Source organism: Oreochromis aureus, linkage group 19 (genome assembly GCF_013358895.1).
Source record: "Oreochromis aureus strain Israel breed Guangdong linkage group 19, ZZ_aureus, whole genome shotgun sequence".
NCBI classification, from domain to species: domain Eukaryota; kingdom Metazoa; phylum Chordata; class Actinopteri; order Cichliformes; family Cichlidae; genus Oreochromis; species Oreochromis aureus.
This window is the reverse complement of record NC_052960.1, coordinates 8,099,307-8,121,341: the sequence shown is the minus strand read 5'-3', so window position 1 is coordinate 8,121,341 and position 22,035 is coordinate 8,099,307. Positions and strand designations below refer to the sequence as shown.

At 40.1% G+C, this 22,035-nt stretch overlaps 2 protein-coding genes across 6 annotated transcripts in view; one reads left to right on the top strand and one right to left on the bottom strand.

Annotated features, from left to right (window-relative positions):
• The window catches only part of LOC116315213 (V-type proton ATPase subunit C 1-B-like), a 43,636-nt gene that overhangs the window by 14,276 nt on the left and 7,325 nt on the right, over positions 1-22,035 (bottom strand). The gene's annotated exons all lie outside the window — the stretch shown is intronic.
• Positions 491-18,181, top strand: nol10 (nucleolar protein 10). Its single transcript, XM_031733425.2, has 21 exons — positions 491-644; positions 2,032-2,077; positions 2,174-2,272; positions 3,397-3,474; positions 3,559-3,596; positions 3,712-3,848; positions 4,354-4,419; positions 4,532-4,592; positions 5,080-5,165; positions 5,372-5,450; positions 5,874-6,023; positions 6,128-6,194; positions 7,468-7,520; positions 11,884-12,010; positions 13,468-13,547; positions 13,661-13,759; positions 14,404-14,496; positions 14,641-14,817; positions 16,315-16,631; positions 16,842-16,944; positions 17,434-18,181. The coding sequence occupies exons 1-21, from the start codon at positions 579-581 to the stop codon at positions 17,572-17,574; spliced, it is 2,163 nt and encodes a 720-aa protein (XP_031589285.1). The 5' UTR covers positions 491-578; the 3' UTR covers positions 17,575-18,181.

The window sequence follows — 22,035 nt, the reverse complement described above, 5'->3', positions numbered from 1 at the left end:
TGTGACTGGGCTTTCTCTTTCTTTTGAATCCAGCAGTTTGTTATTTACCACCAACAAACAGAGAAGAAGAAAACTGGAAGAACCCTTTCGCTATACGCTATTGTTTTATTTATTTAAAAGGGACAGTGCAGTTTAACATAGTCCAATTACAAAACACTAAACTGATGTAACGCACATAAGTTTATAGCTATTGCTAATTTTCAACCATTGTCCCTTGTTGGGCTTACAATCACAATACATACATTTTACAATTATTTATAATGCTTTGTTTTTTCTTTTGTTTTGTAATCTATTTTTAACTAAAGCTAAACTATATTTTAAATTAAACATAGCTAGTTAAAACAGGTATATGATACATACAAAATAACTATATATGTGTATTAAATAGTAAAAAGCAACGTCGCTAACTGGTCATTTTTGAACCTCTCGGAACTTTGTGTAGTCTGTGCAGTTTCTACTCGGACCCGTTTCTCTAAACTCACCTCCACTTCCTGTTTTTGCTCCTGGAGTAGCAACGTGGGTTCAGCACAGCTCGCCGGTGTGTAGCAGCAGGATCAGTGTTATGCTCACGTTCTACAATGCAGGTTTCCAGCGTGAATGATGTGAAAATTTACAATTTAAGCTACGGGAAGTCTCTTCCAGAGGTGAGAAGCACACTTCCTGCTCCTGATGCTCTTCATGTCATACCTGTGAAGTTACTGCTTGCCTTCAGCTTAGCCGGCTAACCAAGCTAGCCGTAAGATGAGTGTTCTTAACACTGTATTAATGAAATGTCATAGCTGAGTCCATACTTATTAACACCGCAATTTAAATAAATAAATGGAAAAAATCTGCCGCTGCTTGGAAGAGGTTCACTGACGTAGATGAGGTCATACTCAGAAAATTTAATGAAAGTGTATCTGTATTTACAGCAGCGATAGTTGTTATAATTTGGGTATTATCACGGATCAAAGGTCTAACATTTCAGATACTACATGAAAATTGGGTAAAAATTTAAAATGTCTATTTAGCAGTTACAAACTTTATTTATAGGCATCTTTCAGGCAGGTTAGTGCAGGTCAGTTTGCTCCACAGACACAGTAAAATGTGGTAAAACTGAGCAAATGATAAATTAAAAAGACAAAAGATCATAATATAAAATAAAATGCTCATTAATTAAAGGAGCCTGTTGAAACGGTTAATGTATCTGATTAGGATGCTTTCTGGATACAATGAATAAAGTCCACCTTTAGTCTTCTTTTAAGTTTTCTTCGACTTGTTGAGAACAAAATACAGCCGGACCACCTCAACCAGGAATCAGTAAGAGACAAGGTTATGTGAATGATTGGCTTATGCAGTGGCACAAAGGCTAATTTTAATGTTCATGAGGCATTTATGTTTTTTAATGTGAGTAATATTTTCAATGTAACTTGTAAGCATCTTTTGTTTCCGTTATCTGAGTGATGTGGCTCTCTGCAAAAAGGGTTCCCAACCCTGTGGTACAGTTGAAAGTTTTTTTTGCAGCAATCTCGTTTCATAATTTCGTGAAATTGAAAATGCTGTCAACAATCAAAATTTTTGGTGGGGAATAAAACGTGTGATGAGTCTGAATGCTATATTTCATTCAGAAATACGGACAAGAATACAACTGAGATGTTGGTGTTGTCTAAGTGTTGATGTCAAGCTCATTCTGAGAAAAACAGAATTTTGAGATAAAAAAAAAAAAAAGAGCAGTTAGTTAAGTCCATACATATGCTTCTTTCCATATTCAAAACAGCCGCGTCCTTGTGTTTCCTTTTTTCGATTTCTGACAGTCTGCTCGCTGAGGCAGATTCTCTATTAATGGGTTACCATTGATGTCACCTGACATTTGCAGCTCCGTTTTAGATCTTTCCTACCATTGACCCTGTTAACTATTTAGGTTACCTTTTTTACCTTCTATGTAGCTTTATTTTTGTGACCTGCCATCAAACTAAGAGAAGAGGAAGCAGCTGTGTCGTTGAATGTTATTCTTTATGCCAAATCCTGATCACCTTTGTGTTGTTAACACAGTGGCTGTCAGACAGGAAGAAAAGACAGTTGCAAAAGAAAGATGTCGGTGAGTTGACAGCTATAATTACAGTTTCACACACGTATTGATTTCCTTCTAAATGTTTGTCTTTACTCACACGCTTCTGTTCTTTGCATTACTCAGAAATTCAGCGCAGGATTGAACTCATCCAGGACTTTGAGATGCCCACAGTGTGCACCTCCATCAAAGTGTCCCGGGATGGTCAGTTCATCCTGGCAGCAGGTAAAAGATATATAAAGCTACATTTTCACCTAAAAGTCTTTTATTCTCAAAACTCTGGAATAACTGTAGAAGTCAATGAATTCATCAGAATCAATCAAAATCAGAATACTTAATTAATCCCTGAGGAAATTATGTAGTTAAAAGGCCGTTGGTAGTCTGCAGTTCTTAAACAATTCTTAGGCAAATTAATTGGCTTCATATAGAAAAACAAAATAAAACAAAAGCTTTGGTCTTTACTAGTCATCCTTGTCTAAAGCTGTGTCTTGATTTCAGGGCTGTCAGAGCAGAGAGCATTAATTTCACAGTCTGAAAAAGCTCAGCTGAGCTAGCGCACTTCAGGTAGCAGATTTCTCTGATATTGCAATAAACGTGACAGTCCTCTGCTCAAGTTGCAGTGCCATGATAGTAACGAGCAGTTTCTGCAACACACTGAAATCCCTGAATAAAGCATTTTTTGTTGCTAATTGACAGACATGCTCCTGTATCAGAGGCACACATCCTGCAGAAACTGAGCAAGGAGCCTGAACCACTTGCACAAATAAGGAAAACAGTGGCCAAGGTGATGGTTACGTTAAAAGGGCAAGGTTGGCAAACAGCACTCCATGACAAAGCTGATGTCAAATTGACATCACACCTGCCATTTCTGCATGTTGTGCACCTCTCGATTTTATAACCTGGTGTGTTGTGACATTGCTGCGAAAGCTGGCAGTGTCGTGAGTCTACGATTGTGTCGGTTTTTACTGCTGTTTTAATAATACATCAGTACAGATGGTCAGAGATTCATAAGTTATGCAGGGGGAGATGTTGCAATTGTTAGAAAACATGGGACTTTGTGGAAACTGTATGTATGAGTCTTAATTTGAAATTTAACAATGGTAATTAAAAAAAAGCCTATTTACCATGAGGCTAAAACAAAGCTGAAAAACAGGTTGAAAGTTAAAAAGTTAAAGTGATACATCTTGTCTTTTTAGTATCCTTATAACTAATGTCACAGCCAAAGGTGTCAGAGAATCATTACATCACCCAAGTTCATGCAGCAGAACTGTCACTTAGTGTCAGCTTAAAGTAATACTGCCTGAGTCCAGGGATGCCTACGGGGTCAAATCATTTTTTTTTTGTTCTAGGCACTTACAAACCAAGGATTCGCTGCTATGACACCTACCAGCTGTCCCTGAAGTTTGAGCGCTGTCTAGATTCAGATGGTAAGTCTTTAGACTCCGGCTTTGCTCAGCGTTGTTTACTGGACAGTGACTAAATTTCATTATTCTCTTTTCTTCCTCTGAAAGTCGTGGCCTTTGACATCCTGTCTGACGACTACTCCAAGGTGAGGGCGGCCCTTTTGTTTTGAAATGTTGTTTTTTCAGCATTTTTAAATTCTGATAGTTCAAAGCTCACTCTGCTTTTTTGTTTGTTTGTTTTTTTCATTCTTCTCTGTGCAGTTGGTGTTTCTGCACTGTGACCGCTATGTAGAGTTTCACTCTCAACATGGACACTACTACAAGACTCGTATTCCCAAGTTTGGCCGGGACTTTTCCTACCACTATCCCTCCTGTGATCTCTACTTTGTGGGGGCGAGGTGAGAATACAGTCGCTTTAAGAGTCCTCGGGTGCATGATTTAGCAGTCAGCTAGCAAAGTCAAACTATTATAGGGTTCAGCATTTGCAGTAATCCAATAGTAATTAAAGTGCCGAGTGCAATGTTTGTCTTCCCTGTTACACCAGAGCTCTTTGCTTTACAGTGATGATAAAAGATTTAGTGGTAAAAATGTATATCAAAATATAAATCTGGCAGTTTTAGGGTATTTTTTAAATTTATTTCTGTCTTTCTGTAGCTTTATAGTGAATTATTATATTACTGCCAGAATAAAATAAACATAAGGTTAATTTTCCTCATTTCACTTTTATTTCTAAAGCATCAGCTCACAATAAGTCATCTGAAGATACATTTATATTGTAAGGTAAAAACTGGACCGTGAGGCGCATGGTGACAGCTCTGACAGAGCGAGGCAAATTAGTCAAGCAAGCATTAATATTTTAAAGAGTAGTGTGCAATAAATTAATGTGGTTGTTTTCACTTTCAGTTCAGAGGTTTTCAGACTGAACTTGGAGCAGGGACGTTTCCTTAACTCTCTTCAGACTGATGCTGTGTAAGTGTTTTCTCCTTCAGTGAAAAGGTTTTATGTGCATCGGCACTAATCCGGTGTGATCCGATGTTAAATCCTCAGCCAATATTTTTTTTTCCCTGGACTTCTCAAACAGGGAGAACAACGTGTGCGATATCAACCCCATCCACCATTTGTTTGCCACAGGATCCTCTGAGGTAAGTGTGAAACGGTGACTGTGTCTCCTTTTAGTGCTAATATAAGGTTATTATTTAGTTATTTATATTGTTTTTGCACTTTAGATAATCTGTTCTCATTGTGCCACCAGTGCTTGGACTTACTTACATTATTTGTTTCTCTTTTCAAGAGGTCACTAGCTACAGTAGAAAAATTAGCTCCATACTGAGTAATTTATTTATTTATTCCCTTTTGAATTTCTCAGCGGTAGATCTTTCTCTTCTCTCCTCTGTTCGGTATTGTTTGTTAAAAAGAATCACACACCAGCTGGGCTGACAAAAATAAGTGTTTCACATGATTTCTGGGTGTTAAAGTTCAAATCGTTGCCTCTCACATAAAATTTAGAGCTGCCCACGGAAGAACTTGCCTATTATAGCTTTTCAATAGTTTTAAAGTTGTTTAGTTAATTAGAAAATCTCAAATTTGCACTTGTGCAACTCTCTGGCTTTTCTCCTGCCATCTCACCAGGGACGGGTCGAGTGCTGGGATCCCAGAGTCCGTAACCGTGTGGGCAAGCTGGACTGCGCCCTGAGCAGCCTCGCCGAAGGAACAGAGTAAGGAGCAAACTGTCACGCTCAGAAAGCTGATCTCAGCCTGACGACGCATATGCAGCCACATGGCACTTTTCACCACGGCCTGCATGAAAAACAAGCTGCAAGCTGTGTGTCATTATGCCACAAAACAGAATTATCCAGCTTCTTATCCTGTTTCTGTGCGTTTTGCCCCATCTTTAAACGGTATTCTCTGAAATTGTCGACAGAGTTCAAGCTCTGCCGTCCATCAGTGCGCTGAAGTTTAACAGCTCCCTCACCATGGCGGTCGGCACCAGCACTGGTCAGGTGAGCCTAAACATTCATGTTACCCGAAGGATAGCTTCTTTTTCTTTATCTATGTTATTGCTAATATCAAAACAGCATTTTGATATTATCTGTTGAGCAGCAGTCAAAAAACAGCTTACAGTTCTGTGGCTGCATTCTTCTCCGCTTCTTTTGTGTTTGTTGTTGTGAGCTGTCAGCTCCCCACAGGCTGCGAAGTTACTGTGACTAATCAGCTCACAATTAGGTGGCTGATGTCATGCAGTTTGCTAACAAGTTAACGCAAGTTCAGTTTTCAGTAAAAGGTCAAGGGATGAGCTTTTGGTTAATCATGTAGATGCTTCCTCATGCCTTTAATTGCACTTCTCTTTGTTTTGGTTTTTACATTTGGCAGACAGCTTCATCCAGGATTCTGACAGCTTTCTTTACCTTTCTGATCTCTTGCAGGTGCTGCTGTATGACCTGCGCTCCAGTCAGCCGCTTCTAGTCAAAGATCACTTGTACAACCTGCCAATCAACTCCCTCAACTTCCACAATCAGCTGGACTTGGTTGTGTCTTCCGACTCCAAGATCATAAAAATCTGGAACAAAGACACTGTAAGTAACAGCCATCAGTTACAGATCACTGTGCTTTCACTATCTGGATCACAAGAAACTCATGCTCACTCTCGTCTTTCATCCATCTCATATGTTTTCCACAGGGGAAGTTGTTCTCCTCCGTACAGCCTCAGACCAACATCAACAGTGTTTGCGTCTACCCAAATTCAGGTGAGAATTAAGTTGTGGAAGCTGGAAAGAAAGTTTGAGGAGAGCAGCCGCAGAACATCAAGAATGCATCTGCTTGACCTCTACATGAACCAACACTGCAGACATAGCACTGCAGAAATATTCAATAGGATGTTTCCCACAGAGTTAGATTCTAACTGTGGCTGCAGCTGTGGAGGGTGGTCAATGTCAGTTCAGTTCAGGGTGCTTTATTACGCTTCAGGATTTCCAATTAAGCAAGAATGATATGATTATTTTAACATGAAGTTGATATAATGATTCATTTTGTGCAGTGGCTGCTTTCATATAGCGGTGTACTTGCTGTCCTCCGTGTCTCCATTTCTGTTCTCTCTTTGATCTCTTAAAGTATTTTTCTGGTTTGGTCAAGCATTCGGCAAAAAATTACTTTTATCATTTTCCACTTGCATGACCTGTTGATTTTTAACTAGCAGCTATATCCAGATTAACCTCATCGCCCCAGCTATATTTACTTTAATTTGAGGTTATCCTCCCTAACTCAACTTCATGCATTCTTAATATTACAATATCAGATAACTGCACATAAATATGCAGCAGTGATACGTTCTTGAACTCCTGATCAATTGTTATCTGGAATTGGGTTAAGATGCTGTGCTTTTCATTAAATTAATACATAAGTAGAAAAATCACAGGTGGTGGTGGGTGGGTGGCTGCTGTGTTGGGCCCCCACTTAAGCTTTGGCTGTCTTTTAATATGCCTGCAGGTATATTAAAATACAGCCAAAGCCTTAACCCACCTAGAAACCCACTGAAGCAAAAACAGTGTGGAAACTCTGCAGTGTGTTGAAGCGCAACCAGCAGCTTTTATGCATGACTAAATAGGCCTATAAATGAAACCGTAATGATTCCTGTAAGTTAAGCTGGTATTTAAAACCAGAGTTTTTCGTGCAGCTCCACCTCTGGATGGCGCCATCTTATTGTAGAGCTCCCACACTTTTACTGTGAGACAGGCAGTGTGTACAAGGGGAATAAAACCTCAGATTTCTATATCTTATAGTGATGTTCTCTAAAGCTGTTAAAAATCAGCACCAGCTTCTTGAGTTTCTTCTGTTTTTGTTCGTTTTGGCTGCCTGAATGTTTTTTTAACTCGTCGTTATTAGAGCAGAAATGGGTTTTGCCATTACGATATGAAAATTCAGATCCCAGACAGTCTTTCATATGTCAGTGCTGAAGGAACTTGACCTATAAATTACTAGATGAGGTTTTAATTGTTCCTCTGCTCTCTGGTTCATGAACAGGTATGCTCTTCACTGCCAATGAAGATCCCAAGATGAACACATTCTACATCCCAGTGAGTACAGAGACATTTATATTCTCATACAGCAGTCACATTTATATTTACAGTACACCAAAGAATGATTCATGTTTCAGCTTTTCACACAGCTTTGCAATACAAGGTGACCTTTAGGAGCTGGCCAAAGAGTGCGCACGTGCCATTTGTTTTCTGTCACTGAGCGAGTCATTGTCAAACCTGTGGGGTGGGGATGAACTGCAGGTGTGACACACACAATGATGTGAAAAATAAGAAGAAGCAAACACGAGTTTGTTGATGGTGTTTTTGCTGGTTTATAAAAATCCTGATGTGAGGCCTGTTAACTTTTTCCCAGCTTTAAAAATGAAGCATGCCTGAAAAAAGCATGGGATCAGACTTCTCACGAGGCCTCTGCTTAATGAGTAATTGTTCCTATCAACAGTCTGTTCTGGGACTGATATGATCTTACCTCATGTGATATTGTGAGTGCATGCACGCGCATCTGTGCGTGTGTGTGTGTATATGTGTGTACAGTCAACCAGGGTTTGCTTTGTGTAAATGGGTTCTTTCCAGCCCTGATTATCATGCATGTGGTAAACTTTGGTCCTTTTGTCCTACGAGAAAAGGTGAGTCTGTCATTGTTTGAACATACTAGCCAAAAACTTTACCTGATTTAAAATTAGCCGACCTCCCATTCAGTATCATCTTCTAAAGCATGTCCTGACAGTTTCCAGGACAGCTGCTGTTTTTAGATTGCACCGTGAAAGTCCTGTTTTGACCTCTTATGCTGAACGCTCGGTGATTTCACCACAAATCCCAAACTTGGGCAGAGAGCAAAGATCAATGTCGGTTTCAAACTGGCCCAAAGTTTATATCAAATATCATCCCTGGTAATGAAAACTGGCTCTCTAGTTAATGCAGAGGATTTTTTGTCCCCAGATTCCAACTCTGCAGCAGAAAGACTCTTCCTGTAATGTCCTGAGATCTCTGATGGAGAACACTCATTGGAAACGATCAGTTTGTTTTGTTTTTTTGCCCACATCAACACAATCTTTGCTCACCCCCTAACAATTTTCCCCCCTCAAGATCATGATCCACCTCACTGAAGTCAACAGAGGAGATATAATATGTACATAAATGCAGACATGCGAGAGGCTACTTGTGATCACACCTGTCAGCTGCTCAGGCCAGGCAAGTGATGCCAAAATCACTTGATTTCTTAAAGAGGTGGTATTGCAGAAAAATTGGACCTGTAGCTGATTTGGAAGAAAATCTGAAAGTAGACTAAAACATAATTGAAAAAGATGATGTTTATGAAAAAGCAGATCTGAGTCACAGATTAGCAACAAAAAAAAGAATATGGGATACTGCCTGCAGCGTCAATCAGGTCATTTCATGTTGACAGAAACTGTTACAAACCTAAAACCATTCAAAATTAAATTTTAGCCAAAGAACCGATGTGCAACATGGGCAGTATGTCCTGATAATAAAGCAAATGTTTGGACTCACCATGGATGCACAGTAGCTTCAGATTTTAGGCTTTTTGAAAGGCACACAAAGAAATATTAGAAGGTTTCAGTGTTTCATCTTTCAGTTAATTAAGGAAATAATTATCAGATAAATAAAAATGTTACAAGTGGTAGTAAAAGTGGTAATAGGTTATATTTGCTACCCCATCTGGATAAGTGGATCTGAAACAAAGGGTTTTCGTCTCCACATGTGACCCTTATGATCTCTGTTAGCTTTGTTAGCTCAGCAGTGATGTAACTAAACAATGACAGGGACACTGGACTTTGACCTCAGTGGTGTGACATCATCGGACTGTCAATGAAAAATGAGCGAAATGCCTTCTTTCACTATCTCATCTTTGAATCAGTTACTCCTTACTCAGCATTTCGATCAGCGTTCTCCAATCGAAATATTTGAACTTTGAGAACTCGGTCATTACAAAGTGAAGGAGACGTGCCTTCAGTTTATTGAAGCAAGTCCGAGTTTGAAATGTACACATGTGACAAAAGCAGAGCTTTAAAGTAAGCATTTGGAATGATCACCCTTATAATGCCACACAGCCTGCACACTCAGCTTTCTTGAGTTCTTTCTTGTAAATTCTTTAAGTAGTTTTCAGGAGGAGTTCTCCAGACTTCTTCAAGGATATTCAAAGCTCTTCTTTGGATGTTGGCTGCCTTTTGTTCTGCTCTCTGTCAAGATGATCTCACACTACTTTAATAATTTCGAGTTCTGGGCTCTGCGGCGAACAATCCGTGACTGATAGTTTTCCATTGTGTGTTTTGCTATCCTGGTGTTGTTTTACTGCACCGGCAGTGTGTTTGGGATCGTTGTCATGATGAAAATTGAAGCTGTTGCCAATCAGACAAGCGGTTGCCAGTCAGTTCAGATGGCAACCGCCAGATTTTAACATGGTGGGTTAAAATCTCATGGTACTTTACTGTGTTCATAATTCCATCAATTTTGATCAGATTTCCAACACCGCTGGCTGATAAAAAGCCCCAAGCCACAATCACGGTTGCAACTCCCACCTAACCGCCTCCATAGATATTGACAACTTTCTTTCTTTTTTTCTTTGTTTTTTAGATTTGTTACTTGTTTTGTCCTCAACTTGTCCGGTTTCATCATTCCTTTTAAGAAAATTACAAAAACTGTTATCTTTTTACAGTTTTTTGTAGATTCTACTAAAGAAATAGAAACACAGGGTGTGTTTTTACAACAGGCTGCTAAACTCCAAAGTACACAAAGATAGAAAAGAACCAAAGTAAACTCTAAGTTGTCTATTATGTGTAGACAGGGCACTGAATCATCATTTGAGTTACATGCCTTTTTTATGCTTGAATGATTCATAGGTCAGTATTAAGTAGTTTATAAATCAACAAAACACTCCTCTGAATATGATAAGTCACAAGGACTGGACTGAAAATCGGTGAAAAAGCAAGACCACTTTCCAAAATTTAAAAAAGTCTGGCTCCTTGGAAGCAAAATGTAAAGAAATGAAGGGTGGCTCAAATTTTTTGCACAGTACTGTATGTCAGAATCTGACAGATTTAAGTGTCCACATTAGATGGTGAGCGTGGGGCTCTGGGCAGATCTCTGTGCCTGCAAATATTTTTTTGTGATTTGTGGACTTTTCCTTAAAGTGCAACAATACAGTGCATCACTATGCGTGTGCCCTTTAGGCAAACTTTAAGCAGATCACAAAAAAAAGCAGGACTGTGCATCTGTGGCATCTGCAGCTGTCCCTGCTGTATACTTTAAAAGCTGGTTCCTGGAGGGTGTTTTGCATTTTTGCCTAAAAATAACTGCAAGGAATGATCGGGTCTTATTTGTAACTCCTGCTGACCTTAAGCTCTTTAGGTTGTTCGTAATGTTAGTTGTCTGCATTTGAGAAAAGTACAGAACAATGCCCAGTGAATTTTGGAGTGGTCACATCTGTTTGCTGGTCACCATCATGCTCTCCTGGCTGGAAGCAAATTTAACCTTAAGTTATATAATATCTTCAAGAAAACCTTGGTTTTCTCAACTCTGGTGTCACACTTTTGTTGTGGCTTATGGCGCTTATGAGCTGGTTCATAGTAAAGCAGTTCTGCATGTTAGTGACAGTACTGTCAATTTCCACTTTTTGGATACCAGGAAGTTTTAACAAAAGGGGGCTGTCTGGTATTTGGACCCTGAGATTTCAACCAACATATATGCTTTAACCTAACCTCAGCTCTAACTGATTGTCGTCAAGATCAATATTTATGAAAACTTTACTGAGACATGCTTGGAACAGAGTTTCTGTGGTGGAGACACATAAATCCATCTTCATGGGAGTCACAAGCTAGTCTACTCCTACTGCTGGTCCCAAACTCAAATAACTGACAAAGCTGTCTCCGTAAGGGCATCCAGTATAAAACTGGTGCCAAATTAAGGTGCGTGTCCACACGCTGTGGCAACCCCTCGGGGTAAGAAGGAAGCAACTGGTTCTTAGTGCTTTTCTATTCTAGTGGAGCACCGATTCATACACTGATTTTTTTCTATACCCAAGTCCTTTCTGTCTAACATTTAAAAAAGTTCATGCTCACATGACCAACTTGGGTGACTTTGTTTTTTTCTTCTTCTTTTTTTTTTTTTTACTTTTGTGAACACACAAAAGGATTGTTTTTAAAACTACACACTCAAAAAGCGAATGCTCGACCTTTTGCTACTTTTGCTACTCTGCATTTCCCGTATCACCAGTGTTGCATTGCAGGTCGTTACAATTCCCTGAAAAACAGTACAGGACATTTATTTTCCGCTGTAATGGAAACATGACCTGACTGAGTTGGGCTATTTTTTTCTAACAACAAACAGTACTCAACAGTCTAAATCTGAACCAAGCGGGTGGATGTGTTTTTGTGTGTGTGTTTAGGCTCTGGGCCCAGCACCTCGATGGTGCTCCTTCCTAGACAACCTAACAGAGGAGCTGGAGGAGAGCCCGGAGAGCACGGTGTATGATGACTACAAGTTTGTCACCCGGAAGGACCTGGAAAATCTGGGTGAGAACTCATTACCTTAATTGTACCTGATGAAACTGCAGAGCACTTGGAGTAAATCAGCCCAAATTTGAGCACTTTTTAAGCAAAAAAAAATCCTCAATTCAAGTGTGCAATTTTTGCTTTGGCTCTTTTGGTTAGAAAGCAAAGAGAGCTCAAGAGATCTTTACACAAAGAGTGACTTTAATCCCAGCCCTGAAAGTTATATCCAAAACTATGAATCAGTGTGAGCCACTTCGCCGCCTCGGGGGGTTAGTTTGAGTGGCTAGACTGTCTAAGTAGAGGCCACGGGAATGATTGAAATGCTTTAGGTAAGTGAAGTAGGGTGTAGGGGTAAGAGAGGGGGAGCACGAAGGGTCAAGGGAGTGGATGTTGGATGGGTTGAATGAACACTGGAATGCAGGCTCAGCAGGAAAGAGATCAAATGACAAGAAGTAGAAAGATGATTGGCTGATGTGGAATAAAAGAAGAGGAGGGAGTAGGCAGGGGAAGAGCACTGTTGGTATACAGGAGCCATGTAATGTGGCCCTGTTATGTAACATGTCCATATTGAGTACAGCACACTTGTGGAAGTTTCTGAGAAGAGCAAGTTCCTCATCATTCAGCTTGTAAGAGCGTGTCTTTGGCTACGCACGCTATTACGCACTTCCTGTGCTGTAAAGGAGAGTATTTATGCAACTTTTAAGGTGAAGTCAGGCGTGGAAATGACATCAATATTGACTATTTCATATTCAAGTGTCATTTATTCACATGTTCACTGGGGTCTGAAAAATCTATTGAGACGTCTTGAAATGTGACAAACCCAAAATGTTTAGATATATAATTTTATGAAGTAAAAAGATGTTAATGTTTAAAAAAGGACTAAAATGCAGATATGCTTTAATCATAATACAGAATAATATAGAGGTAGGTCACAAAGGTTATTGCAGTTTATCCTGAAGGGAAGATGAATGTGTGAAATTCGATCCAGTACCTGAGACATTTCACTGATCCACAAGTTAGGATGGGGTGGAAGCATGAATGTCCTCATCTTACTACATTTAGAGCCAGTCAGTGTTACAAATATTAAGATGGATGGGGGCGGGAGGAATAGACGTATGTCTTAACTAGTGTTTGGGTAAACAGGTGTTGTTGTTGTAAACACATTTAAATTAAATTTGACCTTTTTCTTTTGAATTTCTGGTTTGTTTTTCTTTTTTCTTTTCTTCTCACGTTCAGTAAAATCATTTGGGTTCATCTTCTGGACACCATGAACGTGTATTTACTGAAACACTTCTTACTAAACCCCAAAGTTTCTCCTTTTGATGGTGACATAGGAAGTCAGTCGATGACTCACATCATTATAATTCATGTGCCATTCAGTATATGGAATATCGGTACCCATATATTTTAAACATTACATTTAGTAGATGTAGATTGCAAAATATGTGTGTGTTTATTTTATTTTATTTCATGTCCAGGTTTGTCTCACCTGATCGGATCATCCCTCCTGAGAGCCTACATGCACGGTTTCTTCATGGACATAAGACTTTATCACAAGGTATCATCCTTTTTGTGTACATCTCATACTTTTGTCAGGATTTGTTCAATTCAAACTGATCCTAATGTGACACACTAAACCTAAACTGCACATGTTTATTTGCTTGGCCATAGGTTAAAAGTATGGTCAATCCTTTTGCGTACGAGGAGTATCGCAAGGATAAGATTCGCCAGAAGATCGAGGAGGCCAGAACACAGAGAGTTCAGGTTAAGGTGAGAGTTTAGGTTTTCTGCTAGTTGCTATGGAAATGTCAAGTCTCATTTTACTGGCTTTTTCATGTTCAGTACTGAAACATCATAGTTAGAAGATGAATCAACAATCAGCATTTGCTGTCTAGGAAACAGCTATAGTCTCTGAATTTCATTATGGTCGAGCAAACATTCAGATTTAAGTCCATTTAGTCCATATTTGACTGGTTTGGTGCAACGGCTGTAGCAGAATAAACATAATTCATCTGCTTCTTACTATGTCAGCGTGTGACTCCTGTGACAGTCTGTGTTTATCTTTTCCCTCCATGCCCTCATCCAACACTTTTCTGTGTAATATTTATTATGATCAATCTGCTTTTGAAAATATGACCTGAATAAATAAGATTCAGAGCCAAAAATCCCGACAACCTGTTGCATCAGCTACATAAACAGAATTCCACAGAGTTAAAGTACCCATTAAACTGGATTGTACTGGATTGAAGTTCAAAACTACTCACATCCTGTCACACTGATTTCAAAAGTGGAAAAGCTAACAAATGGTACCGGTAGGTTAATCTGAGGAATGTGTGATTCACTCTTCAAACCAATTGGATCATTTTCTCTCCATTCTCGTGTGAGGTATGTACAATTTGTTCTCTCTGAAACAGAAACTGCCGAAGGTGAACAAGGAGTTGGCTCTTAAACTGATGGAGGAGGGTGATGACGAAGCAGAGGTGGTTTCCAGGAAAAAGAAGGGCAAGGTAGGAAAACAAGATTACAACATCAATGTTTTTGATTAATTGTGAATGTACACGGTGTATTCAGAGATCATAATGTTCCGCCGGTCAGCTTCGTAGAATTCATGATGTCATTGTTCCTCTTTGTTGACTTTTTCCAAACCGCAGGCTCTCCCCAGCATCCTGGGAGACGACCGTTTCAAGGTGATGTTCGAAAACCCAGACTACCAGGTGGATGAGCAGAGCGAGGAGTTCCGCCTGCTCAACCCCATCGTCTCCAAAGTCGGCCAGAAAAGGAAGAAGAAGCTGCGGCTGATAGCTCAGCAGGCTGCCGTTTCCGAGCAGGTAAAATGGTTTCTCAGCAGGTAAATGACGCAGTGTTTTACTGCATGAGTGGGTAACACTGCATCGTTTTACTGAGACGGGATGTTCTGTGTGGAGGCCACAGCCGGCACATTTTTTTTGACTTGACCAGTTCTTATTTTAGTTTTTACCCCTCAGCCATAAAAGGCTGACAATACCTTGTCAGTCAGATGGGTGTGCGACGTGGACACCCAAATTTGTGAATGCGATAACTGGAGAATGAAGCAGCCTAGGAGTTTCAAGCACCACGAGTGCATCTACTAAAACTTTCAAACGAGTCTGAATCTCGGTGACCTTGACCTTAAGGTTAGAGGTCAAGTTTTTTGAAAATTTTGTGAATCCGATGACTCAAGAACAAGGTGATATAGGACTTTAAAATTCATACCATAGGTACATTTACTAGGAGGCTGAGGGTACCACTGACTACCTCCAGTATTTTCTAACTTTGGCTTACCAATTATTTATGTTCACAATAAAAGTTTAACTATTTAACAACATTATTTCTAAAATAGGTTAAAGGGCTTTTTTGCACAGTTACCAAGTATTGATCTGATAACTGTGTTCAATTTATTCCTCACTTTAAGGATGTCAGCATTTGGCTCGACTTAAACAACGGTGTCCTAATTTATTAAAATAAAATATACCAAAAGGTCCTTTTATTTATGATCCAACTGATTGCTCCTTGCCCTGCTCTCAGGCTCATTATAATTACATCTTAGTACTCATGGAGTACACACACACACACACACACACACCTGCTTTGTTGCAGGTGTAAAATACCTTAAAAACCCTGAACCTTTACTGTTAGCTTCCTCCATGCCATGTGGCTCTCTTACTGATGACATGAGGCAATGTAAAGACACAACATAGACCTGCTTGCAAAATTAGAGCTTTTACAGCAGGAATGGGACTGATATCAATTTCAAATATCAGACTTACTGGTCGTATGCCATGTTTACACAGGTTTAGGTGGTTGTCATGTCTCATTTGTTTCAATCTGCACCACAGAAATGTGATTCAAACTCTTATAGAAGTGCATGAGAGCCGAAAGGATGGGCTAATCAGATGGGCACAAAATCAGATACAGCTATGGCTAATTTGGTGTGCAACAATGGACGATCAGCTGAAAACCAGCTGATCCCAGTCACCAGCAGACTGGTGTATGTGTAGTGTTCAGCCCTTTTAGAAAGCAAGTATGTGCTGACACTTCAACACAAAAGAAAAGGGGGGAAACAAGTGATTTGGGCCAGCAGGAAGAAGTGTAACTAAACAGTGGCTTTTCAGATTTATTTCCATTATTGGAACCGGCGCATTATTAATCCCTCCGGAGATGATCACATGTTTTTCTATTGTTTACAAGCCTCACTGAGCCAGCTGTGTATGCGCATGCTGTGTTTTCTTGATATATTGGAAGATGAGGGCCAAGGAAGCAGATCACATCAGTGATTTTTTATTTTGCTGTGCTGCATCTCCTTGCAGGTGCCTGAAGATAACGACGAGGAGCCAGAGGGGCGAGCCAGCTCCGAGGAGGAGAGCTCTGACGACGACAAAAGCTGGGTGGAGGAGGTGAGGGAGCAGCGGAGGTTGCTTCGGCAGGAGGACAGAGACCGCCGGCGGCAGGAGAGGAAGGACGCAGACCGCAACACTGTCCTTGTGGAGAGGGAGCAGAACGGAGGAGAGGAATCATCAAATGTGGCTGAGAGCAAGAAGACGAGTCAGCCGCAGTTTTATCAGATCAAAGCCGGCGAGGAGTTCAGAAGTTTTAATGACATGGCCCGCAAGCAGAAACTACAGAAGTATGTCTTTGGAAATGTACTCTGTGTTAGATGACTTATTGTTTGAGACACGCTTTGAAACCCAAATTGCTTCAGGGTTTGCAGCTGTTAAAGGCAGAGAATCGCCCCACCTGTAAAGTATTAAGAGTCGGTCTCCTAATGCTTTATGACAACGCTCTGTCTCTACTGTTTGGTATATTGTGCCTGACGATCATGTGTTCCTTCTTCTAGGACTTCTCTGGAGGAGCGGCTGAAGTTAGAGGAGCACTCCGAAACCAGCAGCATGGCTGACACCGCAGTGGGCAGCAAACAGCTGACCTTCACTCTCAAAAAGGTACAATGCTTACTTGATGCTTTGCCTCGAGTCTTTTCTTTAAATCATCACAATCACTCAAAAAGCAGCAAATAATGGAGACACTTACGATGTCTCCAGGAGTTTAAATCTTTAAATTTTCATAAGAGCAATTAAGGTCAGAGGAAAAGTTTTTTTAAAACTCAGATTTAACCACTGACTCTAAACATTTATCTCCCAGTGAAATAAATGTATAAATGTAAGGTTACTTAGATAATCCTTAAGAATAACTGCATCACTTTGCATCTTTACATGAACAATCACTCTTCTCAATTGAACATTACTTAATGTCACCCACATCTGGATGACAATTCGCTGGCCTGAAGTCATCTCAGGGTCAGACAAAGCAAGCTAAAGTGCTTTTCAATTGGTTCTTCACCTTAAACAAGTCAGTAAATACATCATCAGTCTGCAGGTAGAATCGCAGTACTTGCATTTGTTTAACATACGTCCTCCTGTCCTCCTCTGCAGTCGGAGCAGCAGAAAAAGCAGCAGCAAGCGGAGCGAGAGCACCACGAAGAGAGGAAGAAGCTAAGACGCTCCGCCGGACACTTGAGCAGCAGCAGAGGCCGCGGGAGAGGCTGGGGCGGCAGAGGACGAGGCCGCCACTGACTGACGCCTAACTGGCAGAAACCGTGCCCTGAAGTCAGAGTTGAATAGTTTGTTCCATTAACTCAGCTCTGGCAGTCGTCTTCAAGAGTAGAAGTATTGTACTGACTTTAAGCTTTTAATCAGTGGTGGGAAGGCTGGAGACGTGCTGCAGAGACTGGTACTGCTGCACAGACGAGTCCGTCCCTCTCCTGGGTGGTCTGGGTCATGTGTTTACCTGCTCTCTGCTAATTCAGAGCATATTAAAAAAAGAGAGATTACCCATGTATGAATATAATGCCAGGCCATTATCCATAAGTACCCTGACTGCATATATTTTAGCAGGAGGGCCCAGGAGGAATTAAACACACAGAGCTGAGAGGACTTGACATGAGCTGCTTTCTGTGGCGTCTAGTTTCTTAAAGTGGCTCCTCGGTGGAGCCTTTTTCAGTTAAAGAAGAGAGGAATGTGTAGAATGAAAATGTAATTGTTTTTTTATTAATGCAGAAACATTGTTAAGCCAACGCTGGATTAACAACATTTATATTATATTATATTATATTTGGTACATTTTCCTGTCTCCATTGTTTTTACTGTTGAAAATCCAAATATAAAATAATCTGCCACAAAACTGGAGCCTCCGTCCTTTGCAGCACATTACTCCCTACTTGTGTAAGAGAAGAGGAGAACGAATGAATGAGGAGACCTTCTTCCCCTTCCCCAAATACAACTGCAGTTCTTGGAAACTGGAGGACTTCCCGTCAGTCCTTCCCATCCCCCAACCTGCTGATGGTGTGAACCCCCTCTGCTCCAGCAGTGGCTCTTTTCAAATGTGAAGAAGGGCCGTTTTCTGAACTCAGCGTAGTAACCCCAACCATTTGATGTTACCATGCCTCTGCACCACAATCCATCAGGTTTGTGACAGCGTGGAGAGTATCTCATGAAAGAGAAATCCAGTAAATTACCATTTCAGACACATACTTCACCCTGAAAAGTTGCTTCAGAAGCCTTGTATTCTGTACTCTCTGTATAGAAATAGTTTAAAATAAACAAAAGGTAAGTGAGAAGAACCAAACCTAAAACATTATTACTGTATCTACATGATTAAAAATAACCTGGAAATTGTATTTACTCAGGGTATCTTTGTCTAATAATACAAAGTGCTTTTTTAAATGAAGGGAAAAAAACTATCCAAACCTACCTGGCCCTGTGTGAAAAAAGTAACTGTCCTCTAAACCTAACAACTGGTTGTGTCACCGTTGGCAGCTAGAACTGCAATCAGGCGTTTGCGATAAACTGGAAATGGCTCTTTCACATGGCTGTGGAGGAGTTTTGGCTCACTGTTGCATGACCTTAAACATCGTTTTTAAGGTCAAACCAAAGCACCTCAATCACTGCTCCTGCATAACTGAAGTGCACTTGAACTTTAGGGTTCAAGGGATGAGTTCTCAGGGATCATCGAGATGTTTTTTGGCAAATATGACAGAAACTTTTGTGTTCTTTGTGGTCAGCGGTGGTTTTCTCCTTGGAACTTTCCTATGGGTGCTCTTTTCGACCAGTTGAATCGTGACCTTAACTGAGGCAAGTGAGGCCTGCCGTGCTTTAGATGTTGGTCTGGGTTCTTTTGTGACCTCCTGGGTGAGTCGTCGTTGTGGTCTTTGAGTGATTTCTGTTGGACGGCCACACCTGGAAAGGTCCAACAAGGTTGAAAGTTTTCTCCATTTGTGGGTCATGGTTGTCATTGTGGTTCACTTGAGTCGCAAAGCTGTAGAAATGGTTCGGAAATCCTTTCTAGACCTTTCTTTGTGATTTAATAAGGGGGAGCAATAACTTTTCACACAAGGTAAGGTAGGTTTGGATAGCAGTTTCCCCTTAATAAATAAAATCATCGCATTCACAAAATGATCTTTGTTTAATATTAAAATTTGTTTAAAGATGGCAAATATTTAAAAAAGAAAAAAAGAAGGACGGGGACAAATACTTTTCACAGCTCTGTAGCCATGGACGTTGGACCTCTAGTTGTCTGTCACCAAGGTGGTGGTACAGGATGGGGTGTATGTGGATCGGGCTTGTTCAGAATCTGGGTCAACATCCAGCAATTCGTTTCATTGACTCTGAGCTTTTATGAGCAGTTTTTCTGCTGCAGACGAGCCCTGGAGAAGGAGGTTGAAACTCAATATTCGTTGTTGTTGTTTTTTACTGTTAAGTCAAACTGCATATGAATTGTTAATATGTCTAGAGGTGTTTTAAGGGTGTTTTTATGCCTTAGTATGGAGATGAATTTCTTTTCTCTACGCATATGACAAATTATATCATTGTTTTCACATCTAACTCCCTGCCATACCTCCCCAAGATATCAAATTATGAATTTAATCTTGTGTTCCCTTTACTCAAAATGAGGACGCACTCCTTTAATCCTCTCAATTTGTAAATAAACCTAGGTTTAATATACTTATAAAACTTTCTCAGGTGAATGGGAAGCTTTAGGCCTGTGTAAGTGTGTAATAAAGGCCTGGTGACGAGCCCCCTTTGTTTGGGGACGCTGCTGATGTTTCTAGTTCAACAAATAAACATTCTTAAAAATGTCATCTGGTGTAGTACCAGCCAGATTGGCCTCCTTTTCGTTCACAATGCTTTGGCTTCACCATGACTACTGGCAATTAGGCCACAAGAACTGGGTCAGCCAGTGGCAGCAGAAAGAAAAAAGAACCTGAATGTAAGATGAAACATCATGCAGGTCATCATGAGGTGTGATTTGAATTTTGGGTATTTTTACATCTGGTAGAAAAGTTATATGTGGTTAATTTTTTTTGTGCCTATTTAGCTGTATAGAAAACAGAGAAAATATTTTAAACTAATCTGGGGACTTCATGCATGTTGTCAAGGGACTTTAAAACCCCAGATTGCTCTGGTTTTTCCATGTAATGATGAATGATTAGATTGATTGTAGAATGGTGGCCCCTTTTTTCAGATTTAATTTACCCAGTTTAATTAAATTTTCACCCCTCTACTACAATGGATACACAAATATTTATCAAAGCTCAATTCCTACTTTCCTTCTACTGACACAGCTGTGGACTTTGCTGCTTTGTGAGTAATTGTGACAATCTTGAAATTCTACAGAGGGTGACTGAAGGTGGTCTTCGGGATCCTTATAAATTGCAGAGAAATCAAACTGCAGTAGGCTAAGGTGGTTAGGGACAGCAATGGAAAGGTACTAATGTGGAGAGAGTGTTGAGAAGATGGAAGGAGTTCATGAAGAAAATGAGAAAGGAGGGTGGATCGGGATTACTAAGGAGGAATTGAGGGCACCTATTAAGAAAAGTGTGTATTCATGCTAAAAGCCATATTTACAGTCTGTATCAGTGGACAACTCAAGTTAAAAAACTACTGTCTGTCAGTTTCGTTATTAAATGATGTGAACATGAGCATTTTTACAGCTCTCATTATTGAATATGTATTTGCAGGACTTTCCCTCTCAGACTGCAAAACATTTTGTGAGGAAAGTTGAACCCACAACAAAGAAAATCATGTTATATTTTTCTCCTGACAGGACGGTACTATGATCGTTGATTTACTAGTAGTGGGAGACGGGACTGCTCAAAGCTGTGACTGCTTTGCCAGACGATATCTCTCTGTATCCTCACCACAATGTTTAGAGCAGAGCCCCAACATGTTTCTAGTCCTCAGTAGTACTTTTTATGAAGCAGTGCAGAACTTAACATAGAGCAATGGATGAAAGGGAAGAATATTTGCCCAAAACAAGATTCATAGAAGCCATGGATGTATTACATACCATAAACTTACTTTTCACCCTCACCAGAGGGCTTTGTAGTGTTTCAGGTTTTCAATTACATTTTCACAAATGGTAAATGTACTCATTCTCATAACACAGTCTTTTACTCTACCTGTGCATTCATACAAGCATTTTTTTTCTATATTTAAGTGCTTTCTGTCTAACATTCATACATCGATTGATGTATCGGAGAGCAACTTTTGGTTAGTGGCTTGCCCAAGGATATTTGGCATGCAAATTGGAGGAGCCAGGGATCAAACCACCAACCTTCCAGTTAGTAGATGACCTGCTCTACCTCTTCAGCTACAAATACCCAACAAAAACACTGCTCCACAATGAAATCTACAGAGAGTACAAAAGCCTCAAAGCAGTGTACACACAGAGCTCTGCAACATCACAATTTAACTTTTATGTATAATATTTTTTTTATACTCTATTATTATTGACCTTCTTGTAGAAATGCAGCAAGTAATGTGATGCATGTTAGAATAATGTGTAAATCTTACCAATGTGTAGTTAAGGATTTTATAGAAATCATTGTTGCACAGGTAAATGTGAGTCAGACTTGTTCCTTCACGTACCTGCATCTTCATGGCATGCAGTACAAATGTGTGCATTTACACATGCAGTACATGTGACACAGTAGCATTAACTTCACTAATTTTCTGATTATTAGGATTTGATAATAA

What these genes read in the sequence shown, in the direction of transcription:
- nol10 (XM_031733425.2), top strand. Translation starts at nt 579, where the DNA reads ATGCAGGTTTCCAGCGTGAATGATGTGAAAATTTACAATTTAAGCTAC. An exon ending in ACGGGAAGTCTCTTCCAGAG is followed by an intron (nt 645 to 2,031) that starts GTGAGAAGCACA and finishes TTGTTAACACAG; the next exon opens with TGGCTGTCAGACAGGAAGAA. An exon ending in CTCTACTTTGTGGGGGCGAG is followed by an intron (nt 3,849 to 4,353) that starts GTGAGAATACAG and finishes TTTCACTTTCAG; the next exon opens with TTCAGAGGTTTTCAGACTGA.